Source organism: Silurus meridionalis, chromosome 15 (assembly GCF_014805685.1).
Source record: "Silurus meridionalis isolate SWU-2019-XX chromosome 15, ASM1480568v1, whole genome shotgun sequence".
Classification (NCBI taxonomy): Eukaryota; Metazoa; Chordata; class Actinopteri; order Siluriformes; family Siluridae; genus Silurus; species Silurus meridionalis.
The window spans coordinates 22,611,606-22,629,250 of record NC_060898.1 but is presented as its reverse complement, the minus strand read 5'-3'; the positions used below and the strand labels follow the sequence as shown (position 1 = coordinate 22,629,250).

The 17,645-nt window shown below is 40.1% G+C and overlaps 1 protein-coding gene across 1 annotated transcript in view; it reads right to left on the bottom strand.

Moving 5' to 3' along the window:
* Positions 1-1,368: 1,368 nt before the first annotated feature.
* Positions 1,369-17,645, bottom strand: part of dbn1 (drebrin 1) — a 63,102-nt gene continuing 46,825 nt past the window's right edge. Inside the window, exons 5-14 of the mRNA XM_046868353.1 lie at positions 15,466-15,612; positions 14,894-14,971; positions 13,971-14,122; positions 13,825-13,882; positions 13,572-13,625; positions 11,011-11,302; positions 6,683-6,778; positions 4,576-4,985; positions 4,138-4,243; positions 1,369-3,710 (exon numbers count right to left, since the gene is read on the bottom strand). Of these exons, the coding sequence (XP_046724309.1) occupies positions 3,658-3,710; positions 4,138-4,243; positions 4,576-4,985; positions 6,683-6,778; positions 11,011-11,302; positions 13,572-13,625; positions 13,825-13,882; positions 13,971-14,122; positions 14,894-14,971; positions 15,466-15,612 (1,446 nt within the window). The 3' untranslated portion in view covers positions 1,369-3,657. The remainder of the gene's footprint in view (positions 3,711-4,137; positions 4,244-4,575; positions 4,986-6,682; positions 6,779-11,010; positions 11,303-13,571; positions 13,626-13,824; positions 13,883-13,970; positions 14,123-14,893; positions 14,972-15,465; positions 15,613-17,645) is intronic.

Genomic DNA, 17,645 nt, shown 5'->3' with positions numbered 1-17,645 from the left:
TTTATGGGGATTTGTGATTGAGATTTCATTCAGACACAAGGATGTGTGTTAGTAAGTCATGTACTGATGGAGGTGGGAAGGTGAGGAGGTCTGGCGTACAGTCAGCATTTACATTCATCCCAAATGTGTTCAAAAGGTTTTATAGCTGAAGATCTTCCACTCCAGCCCATGTAAAGCAGATCTTCATGGAGCTGGCTTTGTGCACACAGGCATCCTCATGCTGGAACATCTCCAAGTTTGTGGTAACAGTTTGGGGAAGAACCACATATAGCTGGAAAACTCAGCCAATTAATAAAACCACCTCAGGAGTAGATTTGAGCTTTTATCAGGAACACAACTGCAAAACACTAGTATTATGTTCCTTTCGGTAATGTTATGAGGCATATAGTGTGGGTGGGAATCTATATTGGGTGTGTTATGGTCCTGTTGAAAGGAGAATAAAAGTTCTGGTGAGAAGTCATGGCTGGCTGTCGCGTCGTCCATTTAAGAAAAGTTAATTTTGTACCTATTAAACAATAATTATAATAGAAATCAATCAGTGTTTGAGTCATTAATATGAGTCTATTAATAGATCAGTGTGCTGAGAGTCACATTCGAGTCTTTTCACATAAACTGAGGTGATTAAGTAAAGAATCTTGTGATAAAAACAATAACAGGAACATTATAGTTATAATAAATCAGTAATTTGGATACTTAAGTACATTTGAAGGCAAAAACTTTTGTACTTTTACTCAAGTGAAAGTTTAAAGGGACACTTTTACTGTTTCTGGAGTCACATTTGAACCACTATGTGATTTGTGCACTTCATCCACCGCTGAGCTCCACCATAAGAATCCTATGTTTTTCTTTTTGAACATCTCATTCCACATTTAGTCCTCGATTCGCTGTTATTATAACCTCCACTCTTCTGAGAAGATGTGATTGAGATTTCATTCAGCCACAAGGACGTGTGTTAGTAAAGTCAGGTACTGATGTAGGTGAGAAGGTCTGAGGTCCCAGGGTGCAACATTCATCCCAAAAGTGTTCAATAGGGTTTAGAGCTCTATAGCAGGAGATCTTCTACATCATCCAGATCGTCATGCTGGAACACGTGTGGGTAATTTTATGCTGTGTCCAAAGACGCACGATGAAGGTGCCTCGAACTTTATGCTGGAAACAAACCATAAATCTCTTCTAATGAAACGTCTCCAGCTGTTCTTCTCTAGAACGATAATATTTACTGTTGGTTAAACAGCTTGAGGAAGTCAGTGGCGAAGTCAACATGAAAACATCTCAAGGTGTGAAATCAGATAAAAAATATTTGTTTACTGTATATATCGATGTCTGTATTTGTATATTTTTGCATCAGTGAGCTGACCGACTTGTTTATTAGGGTTTTTTTTCAAATCTTTTTATTAACATACAGAAGCACGTAGCAGGTCACAAAAGATCTTGTGCTTGTTTCCAAAAAAACAGCATGTGACAGAAAAAAAGTGGAAGGAAAACCAAGAGGGAAAAAAAAGTAAGAAGGATAGAAAACCTTAACCAATATAGAAAAAAAAGAGAGAGGAAAAAAAGAAAGAGAGAAAGAAAGAGAGAGAAGTTGCTAAGCCTTGCTTCAGGGTCAAAGGGCAAACTGGAGTAGTATATTAGTAGTAATAGTAGCAATAGTATTGGTAGTAAACTCCTAGTAGTGTGTGAGAGAGAAAAGAACAAGCGTAAGAATCACTACAGAGGAGCTCGGAGAGGGTAAAGAGTACACTGAAATCACGTCAAAAGGGGCCGGGGTTACGGTTAAAGATGCGGCTCGTGCCACACACCAGCTGGGGAAACGTTGAGGATCTCAGAAACGTGTTCGAGACTCACACACACTCCGTTCGTTCCACGTGCACCGTCGTCCTTGCGTCGATTTTATTTACAAAACAATACTACGTCAGTGTGGTGGTGGGGGTTTTTTTTTGTTTTTTTTAATAATAGTATTATTGCTTATTTCACCTCTTTTGCTGATCTCAAAGATCGTGTAAAGATTCTAATAATAACAACGACAATAAAACGGGTCTGGAATACGAAACTACGGAAGACCGAAGACGGCTACAGATCTGCGCTAATTCGGGAAAAAAAAGAGAACGAAATCGTCTCGTAGAAGTCGAGCTGCGAGAAGAAAACCGTGGAAGGAGATGATGGATGAGAATCATCTTTATCACACCGTCAGCGATTCTTAGTGGTCAGACGGTCAATTCGGATTCGAGGATAAACCATAAATCCAACCAATACTCATTGGAAATTGTTAACTGTCCTAGTAAAAAGCACACACACACACACACACACACACATAATACACCCAGTCGCATACACAGCCTAACGTGCATTAAAATAGTTATTGCCTAAGCTCCAAGTCAAATTCAAGTCATTTGAATTCAATTGTAAAAGAAAAGATAATACAAAATCAGGATAATATCACACAAAAAAACACCTGATTCTGAATCGTGAAAGTCAAATTTTGTAATCCTTTGGCACAGCAGATGAAGCAGATGAAGCTTCCTGCACATTCAGGAATGTACTGTAATGACACCTGGGGGAAAGGTCTGACTCGGAGATGTAGTACTGCTGAGTCAGTCATGAACGATTCGTTCATTTCAAATGAGTCTTTAAAGTGACTCAGTAGAACGAGTCGTCTCAAAGACCGACTCGTTCGCTTTCTACTGCATGAGCAAAGAGTCACGAAATCTCCAGGGACATATTTGAGTAGTTCATCTCTCCACTCTTTTAGTCCGAATCATTCGTCCTTTTATCACGTGACTCCCACAGACGCTTTTTTTTATTGGTCCGAATCTTGACAGTATTGTTACAATTATTATGGAAGTCACGTGACGAAAGAACTAACGATACAATCCAGAAGATATGAGAGGTGAAGCTACACATTCATCATGATCCGTCCTCAGTTTAGCTTAGTCGTGTATGTAGGATCTGCTTATCGAAAAAACGTGACTTCTTACTTCTGGTCAAAGGAACGAAACGACTCAACAAATAGATTTGTTCATTTTGATGGAAAAAACAACAAAAAAAACAAGTCACTAAAATGATCCGATCTTCCCATCGCTAGTGAGAACCTTCTCGTTCTGAAGAAACCCAATCTCCTCAACTTCAATTCGGGGATGGACATTCGGTGCAGATCAGAAAAGATGCTAATAAGGACTAGCCTGAGAATCTATACAAAAGGTAGAGCGGAGTATGGGACTAACTTGGCTGGAGCTACGAAACTTTTTTTTTTTTTTCCGTCATTTGAGGTTCCGGCGTGTGACTAAAAACAGGACGCTCTATCTGCTACTGGTTACACCTGTCAGGCACAGGGAATCTATACAACACAGGTGAGCACTAAATACACACCGTGCTATACTCTGCATAGCAAAAAAGAGAACAGAAATAAATAATGACTTGTACACACACACACACACACACACACACACACACACACACACAGACTAACCGAGAGACAGCATAAACACGCTAGCATCTTTAACAATAACCCGGATCCTTTTCAGTGGCTAAGCTTTTTTGTTTGTTTCTTTTTTTTTTTGCTAAAATATCATACAGATTTGTATCGTAATAAGCTTGTAATAAGCTCGGTAAAAGTGTTTTTTTTTTTTTTTTCCCCCCTGGGAGTCGTAGTCGTAGGTCTTAGTCGTCATCGTCCACCACAGGATCCGTGTCCCAGCATGTGATGTCGATCTCTGTGGTCAGAAAAATAAACAGCACATCAGAAAAACGGTCGCTTTATAACGAACACACACGTATAATGTTTTTTGTTTTTCGCACCATTCTGTGTAAATTCAGGAATTTGCTGATTTTTGGAAAACCCGCGCACCATAGACAAAGTTTGTATAATGTTCATAAAAGGCTATAAAACATCTAGAAAGCTTTCTGTGTGCTGTTTTAATGATTCATAGTTACAGAACTTTGTCAGACTCTTTAACCCACTTACAATGATCTCATTTAGACAGTCAAAAAGTTGGCGGTTCAGGGTGCTATAAAGCTCACTTCCATGGTAATTATAAAATGATTTGAAATTAATGCTTTCTACAATTGTTTTGATGATGAAAATGATGATGAAGAACATTCCAATCTTGTTTTGATTATGAAACTCGTTAGACTCTTCACCTGGTGGTTTGTTGTAAAATACTGGCGTTGGATTCACTTTTGCTGAGCATTCATCAGACTGAGCGAAATCCTCCTCCTGTGACTGGCTGAAGTAGCCTTCACTCGCCTGTACAACACACACACACACACACACACACACACACACACACACACACACACACACACACACACACACACACACAAACAGCAAACATGTTCAGTAGCCATTCTTATCCTCACAGATGAATGAGCTTGTGAACGAGAATGTGTTTTTGGCGCCATCTAGCGGTGTTGGAAATGAATTTCATGGACAGTTCGAATGTTATTCAACACAAAAAAATTGAACTTTTTTGTTCTGAAATGATCCCAGTGGGACAATGTTGAATAATGACATTGTATTATTAACACTATCTTTTTCCAAATACATTTTCATGGCGATGATTTAGTTTATGAGGATACCTGAGTCCCTTCTTTGAGCAGCGAGTCTCCGTTGGTCAGCAGCTCCTGGCCCTCATCCAGCTCTTGGCTGTCAGAGGCCTGCTGGTAGCTCAGGGCCATGTGGTGCGTCTCGGACACGTCCACCAGGCTGGAGGGTGCGTCCTCGGCTGAGGGGCACAGCGGGATGTCAGGCACGTCGTCAAAGCTGAGCAGGGGCTGAGGGAGGCTGGAAGATGAGTCGACATCGCCCATCAGGTCATGGATTTGTGTTGCTGGGCAGGGTGTGGCCGCGGGCGCCGGGCTGCTCTCCCACATATCCAGCAGGGTGTCCTCGGCGCTGGTGGATTTCAACTCCGTAGGATGAGCCTGAGGAAGGTCAGTCTGGACGGGCTCGGACTCCTGGACCGGCACTCGCTCGGGAGACTCAGGGGCTGGGGAGAAGCGCAGGAGGTTCAGGCATTTGTAAAAAAATGTAAAGAGCTGAGGTTTAAATTGGGGATCCCTGCAACACTGCACCATTCATTGTACTACCATCTATATAATATTTACAGAAGATATTTACATCATTTAAAATGATCAGTAGTGACGACTAATAATTTCTGACCAATATTTGATATGCAGATTTGATATGCTAAACTGTTTCTCTCAGCACCACTGCTGCTACGTGAACATGACGTATCACTACAGAGACCGAGGCGTGTCCTGAGAGTCACATAGAAAACAGATTAACATGGCAGAGGTAGAGCTGTGTCTTCCTGGAGACACAACAGGAATAGAACGTGTGGTTTTATAAAATGTTTTGCCTGTTTGTGAAGAAGCCATGCGTTAGAAGGCACTTAACTAAATGGATGATTTGCTGTCTGTCTGAACCAAAGAAATATATATTTTTTTATATATAATTTGTTTCATTGAATCGCATTGTGTTGAATCAAATGGACTGTTAATATATATCCCTATATTTATATATATATTTAACAGTCTGCATTAAATTTCACTCTGTTTTCAGTCTAATTTCTTCCTTTTTTTTAAATTCACACGATGCGCACACACATCTTCCTTCATCCTCCAGCAGGAAGCTCTGTTGGTGTTATTAAACATATTTACGGCTGTACGCTCCTCCTGTACTTATGAACACTAATTTACAGTAACAGCGAAAGTCTCGACGGAGTGCATTACCGCAGGATACCGAACAAGCGCAGAGAAAATCAGTGAGCTGTGAAGGCAAATGAAGACTCTGCAAACAAATGAGTCCCAGTAGTCATTTGGGCCTGTTTGCTCCAGAGAGCTGATGTGGGACAAGAGAGCAGCAACATCCCAATCATGCAGCTTATTAAACAGACCAGCGACTGCGTCATCCGTCCTGGACACGCTCCATGAACCAATCAACCTGCTCTCAGGGGGGAGAAGTTTACAGAAGTTCTTGCAGAGCACTTGGAGGACTTTAGGAGGTTCCTTTTTTTAATACAGATAAAATGTCTAAATGTTTGTTTATAACCTGGTTTGTGTGATCACAAGGTTGCAACTAGTGGCCAAAATAGGAACTGCAGCACAATCTAATATCCAGAGGCCCATTGGGGCGGGAATCACGCTGCCCCATTCTCACTGTATATACATTTTCTGTAAAGGCAAATAATGACAGGGTTGCCAGTGTTATGATTTGTGAACCACAATTACAAAACTAATTACTCAAATCGATTTTCACATGCAAATGCCAAGTGTATGTAAGTGTATGTATTTAAATTATGTAGTAATAATGCCTGCTTGTGAGAAATGAGAGAAATGACCCTGCTTCCGTAACAAAGGCTCAGGAAACCTGGCAACTATTTTTTAAACGTATGCTGTATGAAACACAGTTAAACAATTATACATCCAAAACCATTTTTATTTCTATTACTCAATTACACTAAAAAATATTTTATATATTGTTGCCAAACATGAGTCAAGTGTCATAGCCTCTTGACGTTTTGTTTGATGCTACATTATATTAATATTGTCTCATGCCACCAAAATCGATCTGTTTGGATTAAACAAAATGTTCTTTTCTTCCTTTTCTTCCTAAAATCACAGAGACAAATAATCCATAAAACTGTCTCAGTAAATTGAGACACACATTCTCTAAGGGCCTTACCCCATTCTTTCTGGCTGTTGTCATCTTTATCTTCCTGAATGGCGATTTTAGGGATGGTTGTCGGGGAGCTTGCGGAGACGCCTTCAACAGAGTCATCTGACCAGACAGAGAGACAAAAAAAGAAAAAAACATTCAGCGTGAAAGCACAAAATCGATACGTCATTTCGCAAGCCTCGGAAAACGACGAACGTAAACGGTGTCCACGGCAAACTTAGTGATCACGACAACAGCAAGCGCGATGTGGAAGCGGCCCAAAGACAAAACAAACAAACAAAAACAAAACACATGCAGGAAACCAACACGAAAAACAAACGGATCATATAAAACACAGTGTTCATGCAGTTCCTGTTTCAGACAACCGACAGATGACAAGATCATAAACGCATGAAAGGGAACATCTCAGAGGACGTCATGACTGAGAAACCACACGTTTAACAAACCAAACTGTTTAATAAATAGTACATTAAAATATATTTCAGAAGTAAAAATTATAAATTATTATTATAATTTTAGTACTTAATAATACAAAGTATATCATTGTTTTTAACTACTACTATATTATATATAAACAATTATTCAACTAGTATTATTACTATTACATATATTATAATTTAACTCAGTATAATGTGAATACTATTTAACTAGTACTCATATTGTATACTAAATTATTTAATAAGTACTTTATTACTGTATACACTACTATTCTAATAGTACTTTAACTACTACACAATTATAATAACACTATTCACACTATTCACTTCACAGTATTCTATAATTATACATTATTGTTATTTAACCAGTACTGTATAATTGTACACACTACTATTTAACTAATACTCTTATTATTGTCTACTCTATAAGTTAACTAGTATTTACCTATATACCATAATTTCCGGACTATAAAGCGCACCCTTGTATAAGCACTGAATTTTACAAATATTTTTATTTTGAACATAAATAAGCCGCACCTGTCTATAAGCCGTCTACACTAATGAACTTTACACAGGCTTTAACGAAAGACAGTGTCTGTTACACGGTGTAACGGGTGAAATATGTTGCGCTTCCTTTTAGAGCATAGCGGTATTGTGGGAATAGCCTGGCACTGCATTCTTCCAGTAGTACTGCGTGTGTGTAAGACTGAGGAATATGTCCTTATTATTTTCTGATGCTCATTTCTAAGTTTTTTTGACAAAAAATAAAAAAATAAATAAAAAAGCACGACTTTTGGAAACCTGTCTGTGCTTATATGATTTCTGTTGCAACTGGAGTTAGTGAGCTCTTCCTTCACCCAGACTCAACGCGTTACAACGGCTTGTATCTAAACAGTAGACGACCAAGAAAGTCATTGTTCACTGTCTTCCTTCTTCCTTTCACAACTATTTCTCTCGGGAGTTTATCTTTTGGCATCGTCGTGCATTTAAAAAGCACCACCGGTGGAAGTTTTTTCTCCCGATGCCGTGCAGCTCAGAACACAGGTGAGGTGCGTTTTTTCGTTTCCGTTCGTAAATTTAATTGGTCTAATGTTATGGGGTTCAGTTTTTTGGCTTAAAGTTTGTGAAACCGGGAAAAACCCTGGAAAAATTCATAAATAAGCCGTTTCGTTGTTTAAGCCGCGGGGTTCAAAACGTGGGAAAAAAGTAGCGTCTTATAGTCCGAAAAATACAGTAACTAGTGCTCTTTTATTGTATAAACTAATACACTATATAACGATATCACTACTGTTTAACCAGTGCTCTATTATTCTAATATACATTACTAAATACACTATTATTAAACTAGTTCACTAATATTATATATAGTATAAATATATTGTGCATTATAATAAAATATAATATTGTTTAGCTACAATTTTTTGAAATAAATAATCAGAAAATATGTATCCAGTGTACTATTTATATATTAACTTTAGTATTTAACTCGAATTTTATTCACATTTATGTTATCAATAAACACATTTTCAAAAATCCACCATTTCTGAAAGGTGTATAACGTTTCCAGTACATGTAGATATATATTTATGTTTATATATAAATCCCCTTGTGTTACAATGATTTGTTTCCCCTCAATTCAGTGTTAATGAGCAACATATCCGAGATTCCACATAGCAGATGGACCAGAAGTCCTCCATGTGCATCAAGAAGTACCTAAAATCCAGGTACGCACACACTCAAAGCACACATGAAGGTACAATTATGTAAGCGTCCTCTAACAAAAACCTTACATAATTGTAAAACACACAGACGACCATGGAAACAAACTTTGTGTAACAGCGACATGAAGAAACAGCAGCCACTTGTGTAGCACTTTCACGGCCACTCAAAAGAACTGTGTGTGTGTGTGTGTGTGTGTGTGTGTGTGTGTGTGTGTGTGTGTGTGTGTGTGAGAGAGGCTAGGTTGTTTAACATCCAAAGATACATGCAGTCATCTGGTGAACTCTGAGGACACCAGGTGAACTCGACAGAGGTCATAGAGGTCACATACAAACACTCACAGGTCAGGACATGAGGGGAAGCCCAGTGCAGGGCAAGGCGGGGCAGGTAGAGCAGGCGGGGCAGGTACCGTCCAATTACAGGAAGCGTGCAGAAGGGGGATTATGAGTGAGATTTAACAGGAACTCATGAGTTTGTGAAATCAACGTTTTTATGCTTGATTGCATCTAAATCCAGGATCATAACTTACACAAATACAGAAACATAAACACAGCCTGGAAAAAACGCACGTGTGGAAATCTTTCAGTGGAGCAACGACACGCCCAGTGAACCCACTTACACCTGGGAACTGTGTGGGCAAAAGTATTGGGACACCTGACTTTTCTAGCCACATGTGGTTTCTCCTCAATCTGTTTGTTTGGTATACAAATGTATAAAACAACCTGTTCCAGCATTATGCCCCTGTGCACAAAGCCCTGAAGAAAGCCACATGAAGATATCCTTTCTATGGGTTGGGGTGAAAGATCTCCTGCTCTAAAACTTACTGAACTGATGAATGTGAACGCTGACTGCACCACAGGGCTCGTCATCTTCTCAATACATCAGCACCTGATTTTACTAACATCCTTGTGGTGTGAATTAAATCTCACTAATCTCCACAAATTTAAGTGGAACATCTCAGAAAAGTGGAGGTTATTTTAGCAGCAAATGGGGACTACATGTGCAGAAAACATATATCTATATTATCTTCAGCACATATCTAACTTTTGTCTATATAGTGTGTATATTCAGTTGAACTATTGGCTGTAGTTGTGCTTATAGTAGTACATTTGGATGGATTTAGTTTTCTTAATTTATTTTAATGGCTGAATAAATAAATGTTTAAAAAAAAAAAAAAAACATGGCTGCAGCCATCGGGTTTTTCTAAGGTTTATTACTCTTTTACGCCCCTAGTGGACTAACAGGGAATATCACTTGTTTTTATTGAATTACAAGATGATTTTAATTAATCATAGAAATAAAAAATATATATATTTGATGGAGTAGATCAGAGAGTTTATCTACCCGGTCATGGTGCATAGGATGGAATGCGTTATTGGACCTTGAGCTCACACACACACACACACACACACACACACACACACACACACACACACGCAGAAGAATGTAGCTTTTATGAGGGAAGTTTAGAGGGAATAAAGTGACATCACAGTGATCCACCTGTTATGCCTGAGGTTCCCTACAGTGGTAATAGCATTCACACAACATTCTCTAAGAGACCATTAGTGTGAATCTGATGGAGAAAAAGTGGCTTCTGGATTGTACCTATTCGCAGGCATCTGTGAGGTGAAGTCAGGTATGCGGAAAAGATCGAACAGCGTTTTTCCGTCGTGTTTATCTCACGTGACACGAGCAAAGATTAATTTCCTCTTTCGGAGGAAACACCTGCTAGATCTTTCTGGTGGGTCTGAAGAGTGGCAATAATTCAGCTGAGAGAAATAATGTGCAATCAAGCGCTAGATTTCGGAAGATTGGGGGTTTTTTTTTGCACCTGATATATAAATCTATATAAGAGAAATATTACTAGAGAGAAATACGGATCATGAAGAGTCCACATTTACAGCATTATGTCTAAGCAGAGGATAGCAGCTGATTTTGTGACACTCGCACCTTTGGGCTGTGAAGAGAGAAATCTATTCTGAGAATAAAAGACAGGCGCAGTCGCATTCACCCCGAGTGCAGTGCAGTGAAGTTACAGCCAATACACTTCAGAAAGTGATGCAGTGTGGGACAAAGGGGATGTGTGAGGGGGGTAGAAGGGGGCAAATGTGAGGGGCTATAGGGCAAAGAGGCATGTGTGCTCCTGATCTGATGAACCTGTCTCAGTCCAGTACCTACCAAGTGGCCCTGGGGTGCGAGTGGAGGACGGACTGGACACACAAAGACTGTGCTGCTGCTTCAAGAATGGACTGTCCAAGCGGCCTGGTAAACAAGGAGACAGAGAGCCCAGGGAAACACACACACACACAAGGCATGTGGAACACACACACACACACACACACACACACACACACACACACAAGGCATGTGGAACACACACAGGAGAAGATGAAGACAATGAAAAGAAAGGAGGTGTAGAATGAGTCCGAAGGAGAAAGACAGGGACGGAAGGACGTGTTAGAGGACATGTATCGAATGTTTTTCAGCAGGGTGGATGTCGAGGACAGGGTCCGGGATCATCACACAGGCATGGAATGCATTTTTTTTTTAAGAGAGGGAGTGGAATGAAGAGCGAAATGATGGAAAATATGAGGAAGGAAAAGGGAGGAAAAGGAAAAAAGAAAAGAGTTGTTAGTTCTAGAGCTTCACACCCTGGAATAAAACAGTGAGAGTGTCAGACAGTGCGTCAGACAGCATCCAGAGCGGCGTCTAGACACACAGATTTGAACACTCGCCACTTTGAACAAAGACAGACGGTTAAACATTCGCGCTCGCGTTTAATCCGGAGCTCGGATCACGTGAACGGACGTCACCGTTGTCTCCTTTCAGATCGATTGATCGCGATCTTGAAAGTTACGGAGAAAATAAATTTACGTGAACACGTGAGATCGCTTTTAGTTTGTCACACCAGGACGATACGCCACACCAAAAAAAACATGCCTGAAGACACATTTTGGATGTCTGGGGTTGCAAAAAAATAAAATAAATAAATAAAAATGATTAGTATAGACGGATTGAAACCACGCCCCCTGCATACGGTTCAGCGCTTTGATTGGACATTGGACTCCTGCGACACACCGACAGACGACTCAAGCAATGTATTAGAACGATTTGCTTTTCAGTGTAACACGTTTTCACTGCAGTGTTTTACAGTCATATGAAATTCAGCTTTATATTTATTTTTTTACGAAAGAACGATCGAGCGAATTCAGTCCACATCCCCACAGAAACGTGACGGCTTTTACAGAAAAGATACGCGACAAAAAAGAGACGTGTCCTCGCAGTTTTGATTTTCAAAAATGAGGATTATTACGTTTTTTTATCTAATCTCTATCTGTTATCTCGAGATTAGACTCTCTCGGAAATGATTACATCGATTTTTTCAAACGCTGAGAGAGAGAGAGATTATAATGAAAAACTGGGGGCATCTGTCAAGCTTCATAAAACAATCGCATGGTTTCCTCAGACATTTATGCTTCAAATGAAGATTTGAGAGACGAAACAGTAGAATGGGCTTCACGATATGGACAAAAGTATTGGGACACCAACTTTTTTCAGCCATTTCTGGTTCTTCCTCAAACTGTTCCCACAAAGTTGAGAGCACACTTTTGTATTGGACAATTTTGGACCCCATGAAATGTTAAAGATCTGCTTTCCATTAATTAGAGTGGAAGATCTCCTGCTGTAGAGCTTTAAACCCTATCGAACACCTTTAGGATGAATGTGAACGTGGACTGCACCTTCAGCCCTCCTCACCTTCTCACCTACATCTGGACCTGACTTTACTAACACACATGTAGCTGAATGAATCTCCACAAAATCTCCTAAATAATCTTGAGGAACATCTTCCCAGAAGAGTGAAGCTTATAATAAAAGCACATGGGGATTAATGTGGAATGTGGAAGTTCAAAAAGAAGCCCATGTGGCAATCTTATGGCTCGGGTGTCCACAAACTTTTGGCCCTACAGTGTATTTTTACAAAAATATTATCATTTGGATTTTTTTGGATTATAGACATACAATTCTTACTGTTTGTAAATGCTATAAAGACGTCTTATGATTAATTGACCTGCCTCCATTATAATACATTTATACTCAGGCTATGATTCAGCATCCCTGGAGCAGACAGGGTTAAGGGCCTTGCTCAAGGGCCCAAGAGTGGCAGCTTGGTGTTACAGGTGCTTGAACTTCCGACCTTCTGATCGGTAACACAGAGCCTTAACCACATCACAGCTTGCAGAAAATATGAAGTAGCAGATGGAGAAGTAATAAATGTGTAAGTAAATAATATTTCCCTAAAAACATTGAATTGCGATCATTTTCAGACATTTCCTTATAACCTTCACGAATTGTGCAAATAAATGTAGAACTGTGTTACAATACTGGAAATAACCAGATTGATTTTCTTTATTCAAACTACACTGAGATGATTGAAGATTAGCTGTGATTTTTTTACTTGGCTCAATTGGAAAAAAACCACTCCAGAGTGCTATTTCGGCACACCGTCCTAGTCCCGAAAACCGTACGAGGAATCCCACTGACCCATATGCAGAGCTCAGAATAATTTCTGACGCAACAATTTAATACGACCTACATCTGAGTTCGGTTTTTACGTCTCACAGATGGTGGCTTGTACTCGATAAGGGCTTGCCCAGAATTTCTACAGATTCTAATTTTTTTTTTAAAGATTTTAATATTTTGATCATTTGAGGGTCTCGGTCATGAACTCAGTGGCTCACCTCGACCTCTGACTCCTTTTTGTCTTGAGAGAGATCCTCAGAACTGGGCTCTGTCTGAAAAGAACAAGACAAAGTGCTGTATTTTCCAGCAGGGGGCAGCAGAGCGCAAGTTTTTTTTCTCAACATAAAATTTTTTTTCTATTGGTTCGTTAAATCTAGAAATGTTCTGGGTGTAGACTTTTGACTATAAATGTTAAAACTATTTGTTTTTTTTTTTCAGAAAATCACACCCGAAGTACACATCCATACTTACAATCAAGGCGAGGGATCGTGACCTCTCTTTTTCCTCCTCATCTTCTTGCATTTTCTTCCTATAACAAAAACAAAACAGTTTGTTTTCGGTGAAAAAGGCATGAATAAACGTATCGAGATCGAAAGGGTTTCTCCAAGAGGGCTTGCCTGTGTTCTTCAATCTGCTTCTCTCTCTCGCGGTATCTCTTCTCTCTCTCCTCCTGCTCCTTCCTCTCCAGCTCCATTCGCTCCTCTTCGAAGCGTTGCCTCTCTTCTGCCAACTTCTTTCTTTCCTCCTCCTTCCTAAATTCTTCTTCCCGCTGTTAAAGAGGATGAAAAGTTAAGTATTGGGACGCCTCACTTTTTTTCAGCCATACGTGGTTCTCGCAAAACTGCTCCCACAAAACATTTGAGGCACACAATTGCACAGGACGTCTTTGAAAGCATGAGATTGTTCCTTTACTCCATGAAGATCTGCTGTACATGGGTTGGAGTGGAAGATCTCCTGCTATAGAGCTCTGACCCTAATGAGCAATGAGTATGAACGCTGACTGCACCCTCCTCACCTTCTCACCAATCTGACTTTACTAACACACGTGTGGCTGAATGCTGAATGCATCTCCACAACGTCTAGTGGAACATCTTCCCAGAAGAGTGGAATGATATATTCAGAAGCTCATACACATCTCTCTAATACAAACTTTTTTGGAAGAGGAGAAAATTTCCAGCCAATAAACATAGAAGAATTAAAAACTAAGACAGGAATCAGATTTTGCATGTTGACCTCAGGGGAAAAACTGCACTCCCTTCTTTAAATATCTTATAATCAGTGCAGATCAAAAATATAGGGCAGGAATCTGGGCGTATTTTTTTCTCCTCCCCAAGCTATATTTAAAGGCCAAATCCTCCAGAACCTCTTATTGATAATTATCTTATCAAATTCTTTACTTGAAGCCTGCAGAAAAGTCAAAAATGACACAGTTCTTCGTTCCGTTCTGGATTAAACACTGTGTGAGCACGGCTCGTGCTGATTCACGGCTCGGTTCCTTGTATCGATCGGTTTCCTCATGAGCTCAGAATCCTGTCTCTACCTTGGCTTGTTCCCAAAACTCTTCCCGGTTGATCCTCTTCATCTCGATTTCTGCGTTTGTTTTCTGGTAGGTGGTGCCCTGTCGAGGAGAAGAAAAAAGAAATAAGAATCATTATCGGTCTAATCGGAAATGCGATTAAAGACGGAGGTGATGTTTCAGATGAGACGCCGTGGTGGGACGATTCAAGGTTTCGTTTAAAGAAGATGTTATTGCACAAGCGTCGATCTGTGTTTACTGTGTCGCCGAGAGCGTCGCTGTCTGTGTTTATTCATTAAGCGGTTAAATGAAGAACGACGGAGGCTGCCGCAGGGATGGAGGTCATGCTGATCTGTGAGATAAACAGGCGGAAAGAGCTGGACAGATATGGAAGTGTGTATGAGTCACTGCCTGCTACGTGCACACTGAAGAGCATTGTTTCGTTTCACCTCCTGCCTTAACAATGCGGTAAGTAAGAAAACGCTTAAACGCTTCCTTCTAAAACTGAACGAGTTTATAGATAGGCAACACACACACACACACACACACACACACACACACACACAAAGGATTCCCTCCCTTCCCACGTCACGTACAACGTGTTCCGCGTTCTCCTCGTCTCTCATTCGCAGACGGCTGAGCACCGGGCTAGCGCTCGGTCCCGTCCCATTGGTCAATCTCTGCCCGATGGCTGAGGGGTCGATGTCGTCCATGCTGCTGGCATTGATGATGATGTCAACTCCCTGGAGTGGAAGAAAGAGAGAGACAGAAAGAAAAAACATCAACACAATCCCTGCCGAGGAACGTAACCCTCAGGCCACCTCATTCTGAATAGCTAGGAATCTGTATGCATATATGTGTGTGTGTGTGTGTGTGTGTGTGTGTGTGTGTGTGTGTGTGTAGCACAGTAGGGAGCGTGTTAACGCTACCAAAAGGACTTCAAAGTATCCGTGGGAAGATGAAAGAGAAAAATAGGTGAATTCAGAGGAACCTCTCTGAAAAAAAAAATTGCAGTGGACCTCCAGCGTGTAGGAAAAGCAGATAAAGCGGCTCATTTGCACGACAAAGCCGCAGTTCGGCGCGAGTAGTGAGAAAGAGATTTACATAGTACATGCGATATCTCCGTCATCAATACCGTCCACATAATTATCCCTTATCATCCGTATTGTTCTGTTCCAATAGACAGCATCATTTGTTTTTCAGTTATTTCCCTTTACTGTATTTAAGCAGTGCACTGCGGTTGATTCGCTTTTCAATCTGTAAAAGAATTCGCCCCTCACATGGATTTCCGGGTCGGCCTTCCGTTACTCTTTGCAGAACCTTTTAAACAAACAGCCTTTTTTTTTATTCTCTCCAGAGATCTTTTCATCTGGATTCAAAGTCTGGGCTCTGGCTCAGCCTTTCATTAGTGTGCATCGTGTGCAGGTCTTCTTGCGCAGGTGTTCCTCAACAATGCTATAGAGATGGATCTGTAGAGATGAGGAACGATGCCTGGATTTTTTTTTCTTCAGGACAAAATTTGTATTGCAACTGAGATGAATGAAGGTTCTTGCTCAAGAACTTAAGAACAGCTCCAGCTTGATAAAGCTCAGACTCTTTATTACCAGATCGAAGGAGATTCAAACAGATTGTTTGAGAAGGCCTGAGAAACCGATATCCAATCCATGAGATCTTTCTAATGCATTTTAACAGATAAGTAGATGCTGTTGGAGCATGAACAGGAACCAGGATTTTTTTTTTCAAACTAAACACATTCAAAAATAATAATTCAATGACCATGGAATCAAATCTCTGATCTGGCTGAAGCACAGATTCCACAAGTGTGTCTGGAGGACTTCTTGTACTTCCAAGTTGATGAGATGGAGCACATTAAAAGCTAGCCTTCTACAATCAGCACACACCTCCACAGTAAACTCCAGGCGGAAAACCACAATTAGTCATCACCAGACATCATCATCTTCCTACTACTGGCTGTTATATACAGCAGTCTCCTCTGTGAGCAGACACGCTTTGATGACCACCCACGGATTCTATGAACGTTCTCATCTGAAGAAGCACAGTCTGGATGTGTGAGAGAAGGCTAAGGGAGTACGGACTTATGAATAGGCATCACGGGCAAAAAAAGTAGGAGTTGTTAAGTCACAAGCTGTGATTTCAGAAGATGGCTGATAACATTAGCAAAACAGGGTTAGACAGATCTGAAGTTAAAGGTGCAGTGTGTAATGTTTAAAGGTCTTTCTGGCCTGAACTAAGTGCGTTCTGATTCCCCCCAGAATGATCTCTGAATCGTTTTGAGGCTGAAGAATAGGGGTGAGAAAGAGCTGGGAGACAAACCAGGTTCATCTGCAGTCACGTGCAGCAGATCTCTGAAGCCAGTTTATCAGCCGTCTACTATATGCAGAGGTGGAAAGTAACAAATTATATTTACTCATGTTACAGCAATCGAGTATTTTTTTTAAGTATTTTAAAGTAGTTTTTAATATCCGTAATTTAACTTTTATTTAAGTATGTGTTGTTTAAAGAATTGTACTTACTGTAACTACATTTTAAATCATATTTACTGAATTAAATAAATTATAAATAATTAAAATAATGCAAGGGGGAAAAAAAATCATGCCACGGAAACTACTTTTATTTTTATAGTATAGTACAAATTTTTATTTATTTAATATTTTATTACTTTTTCCACCTCTGAATATATGAAAGTATTTTTTGGTTTTCAGGTCAAACTCAAATGTTTCTTAGAGACAGCAGAAAAGCTCAGGTGTTCGCTCAG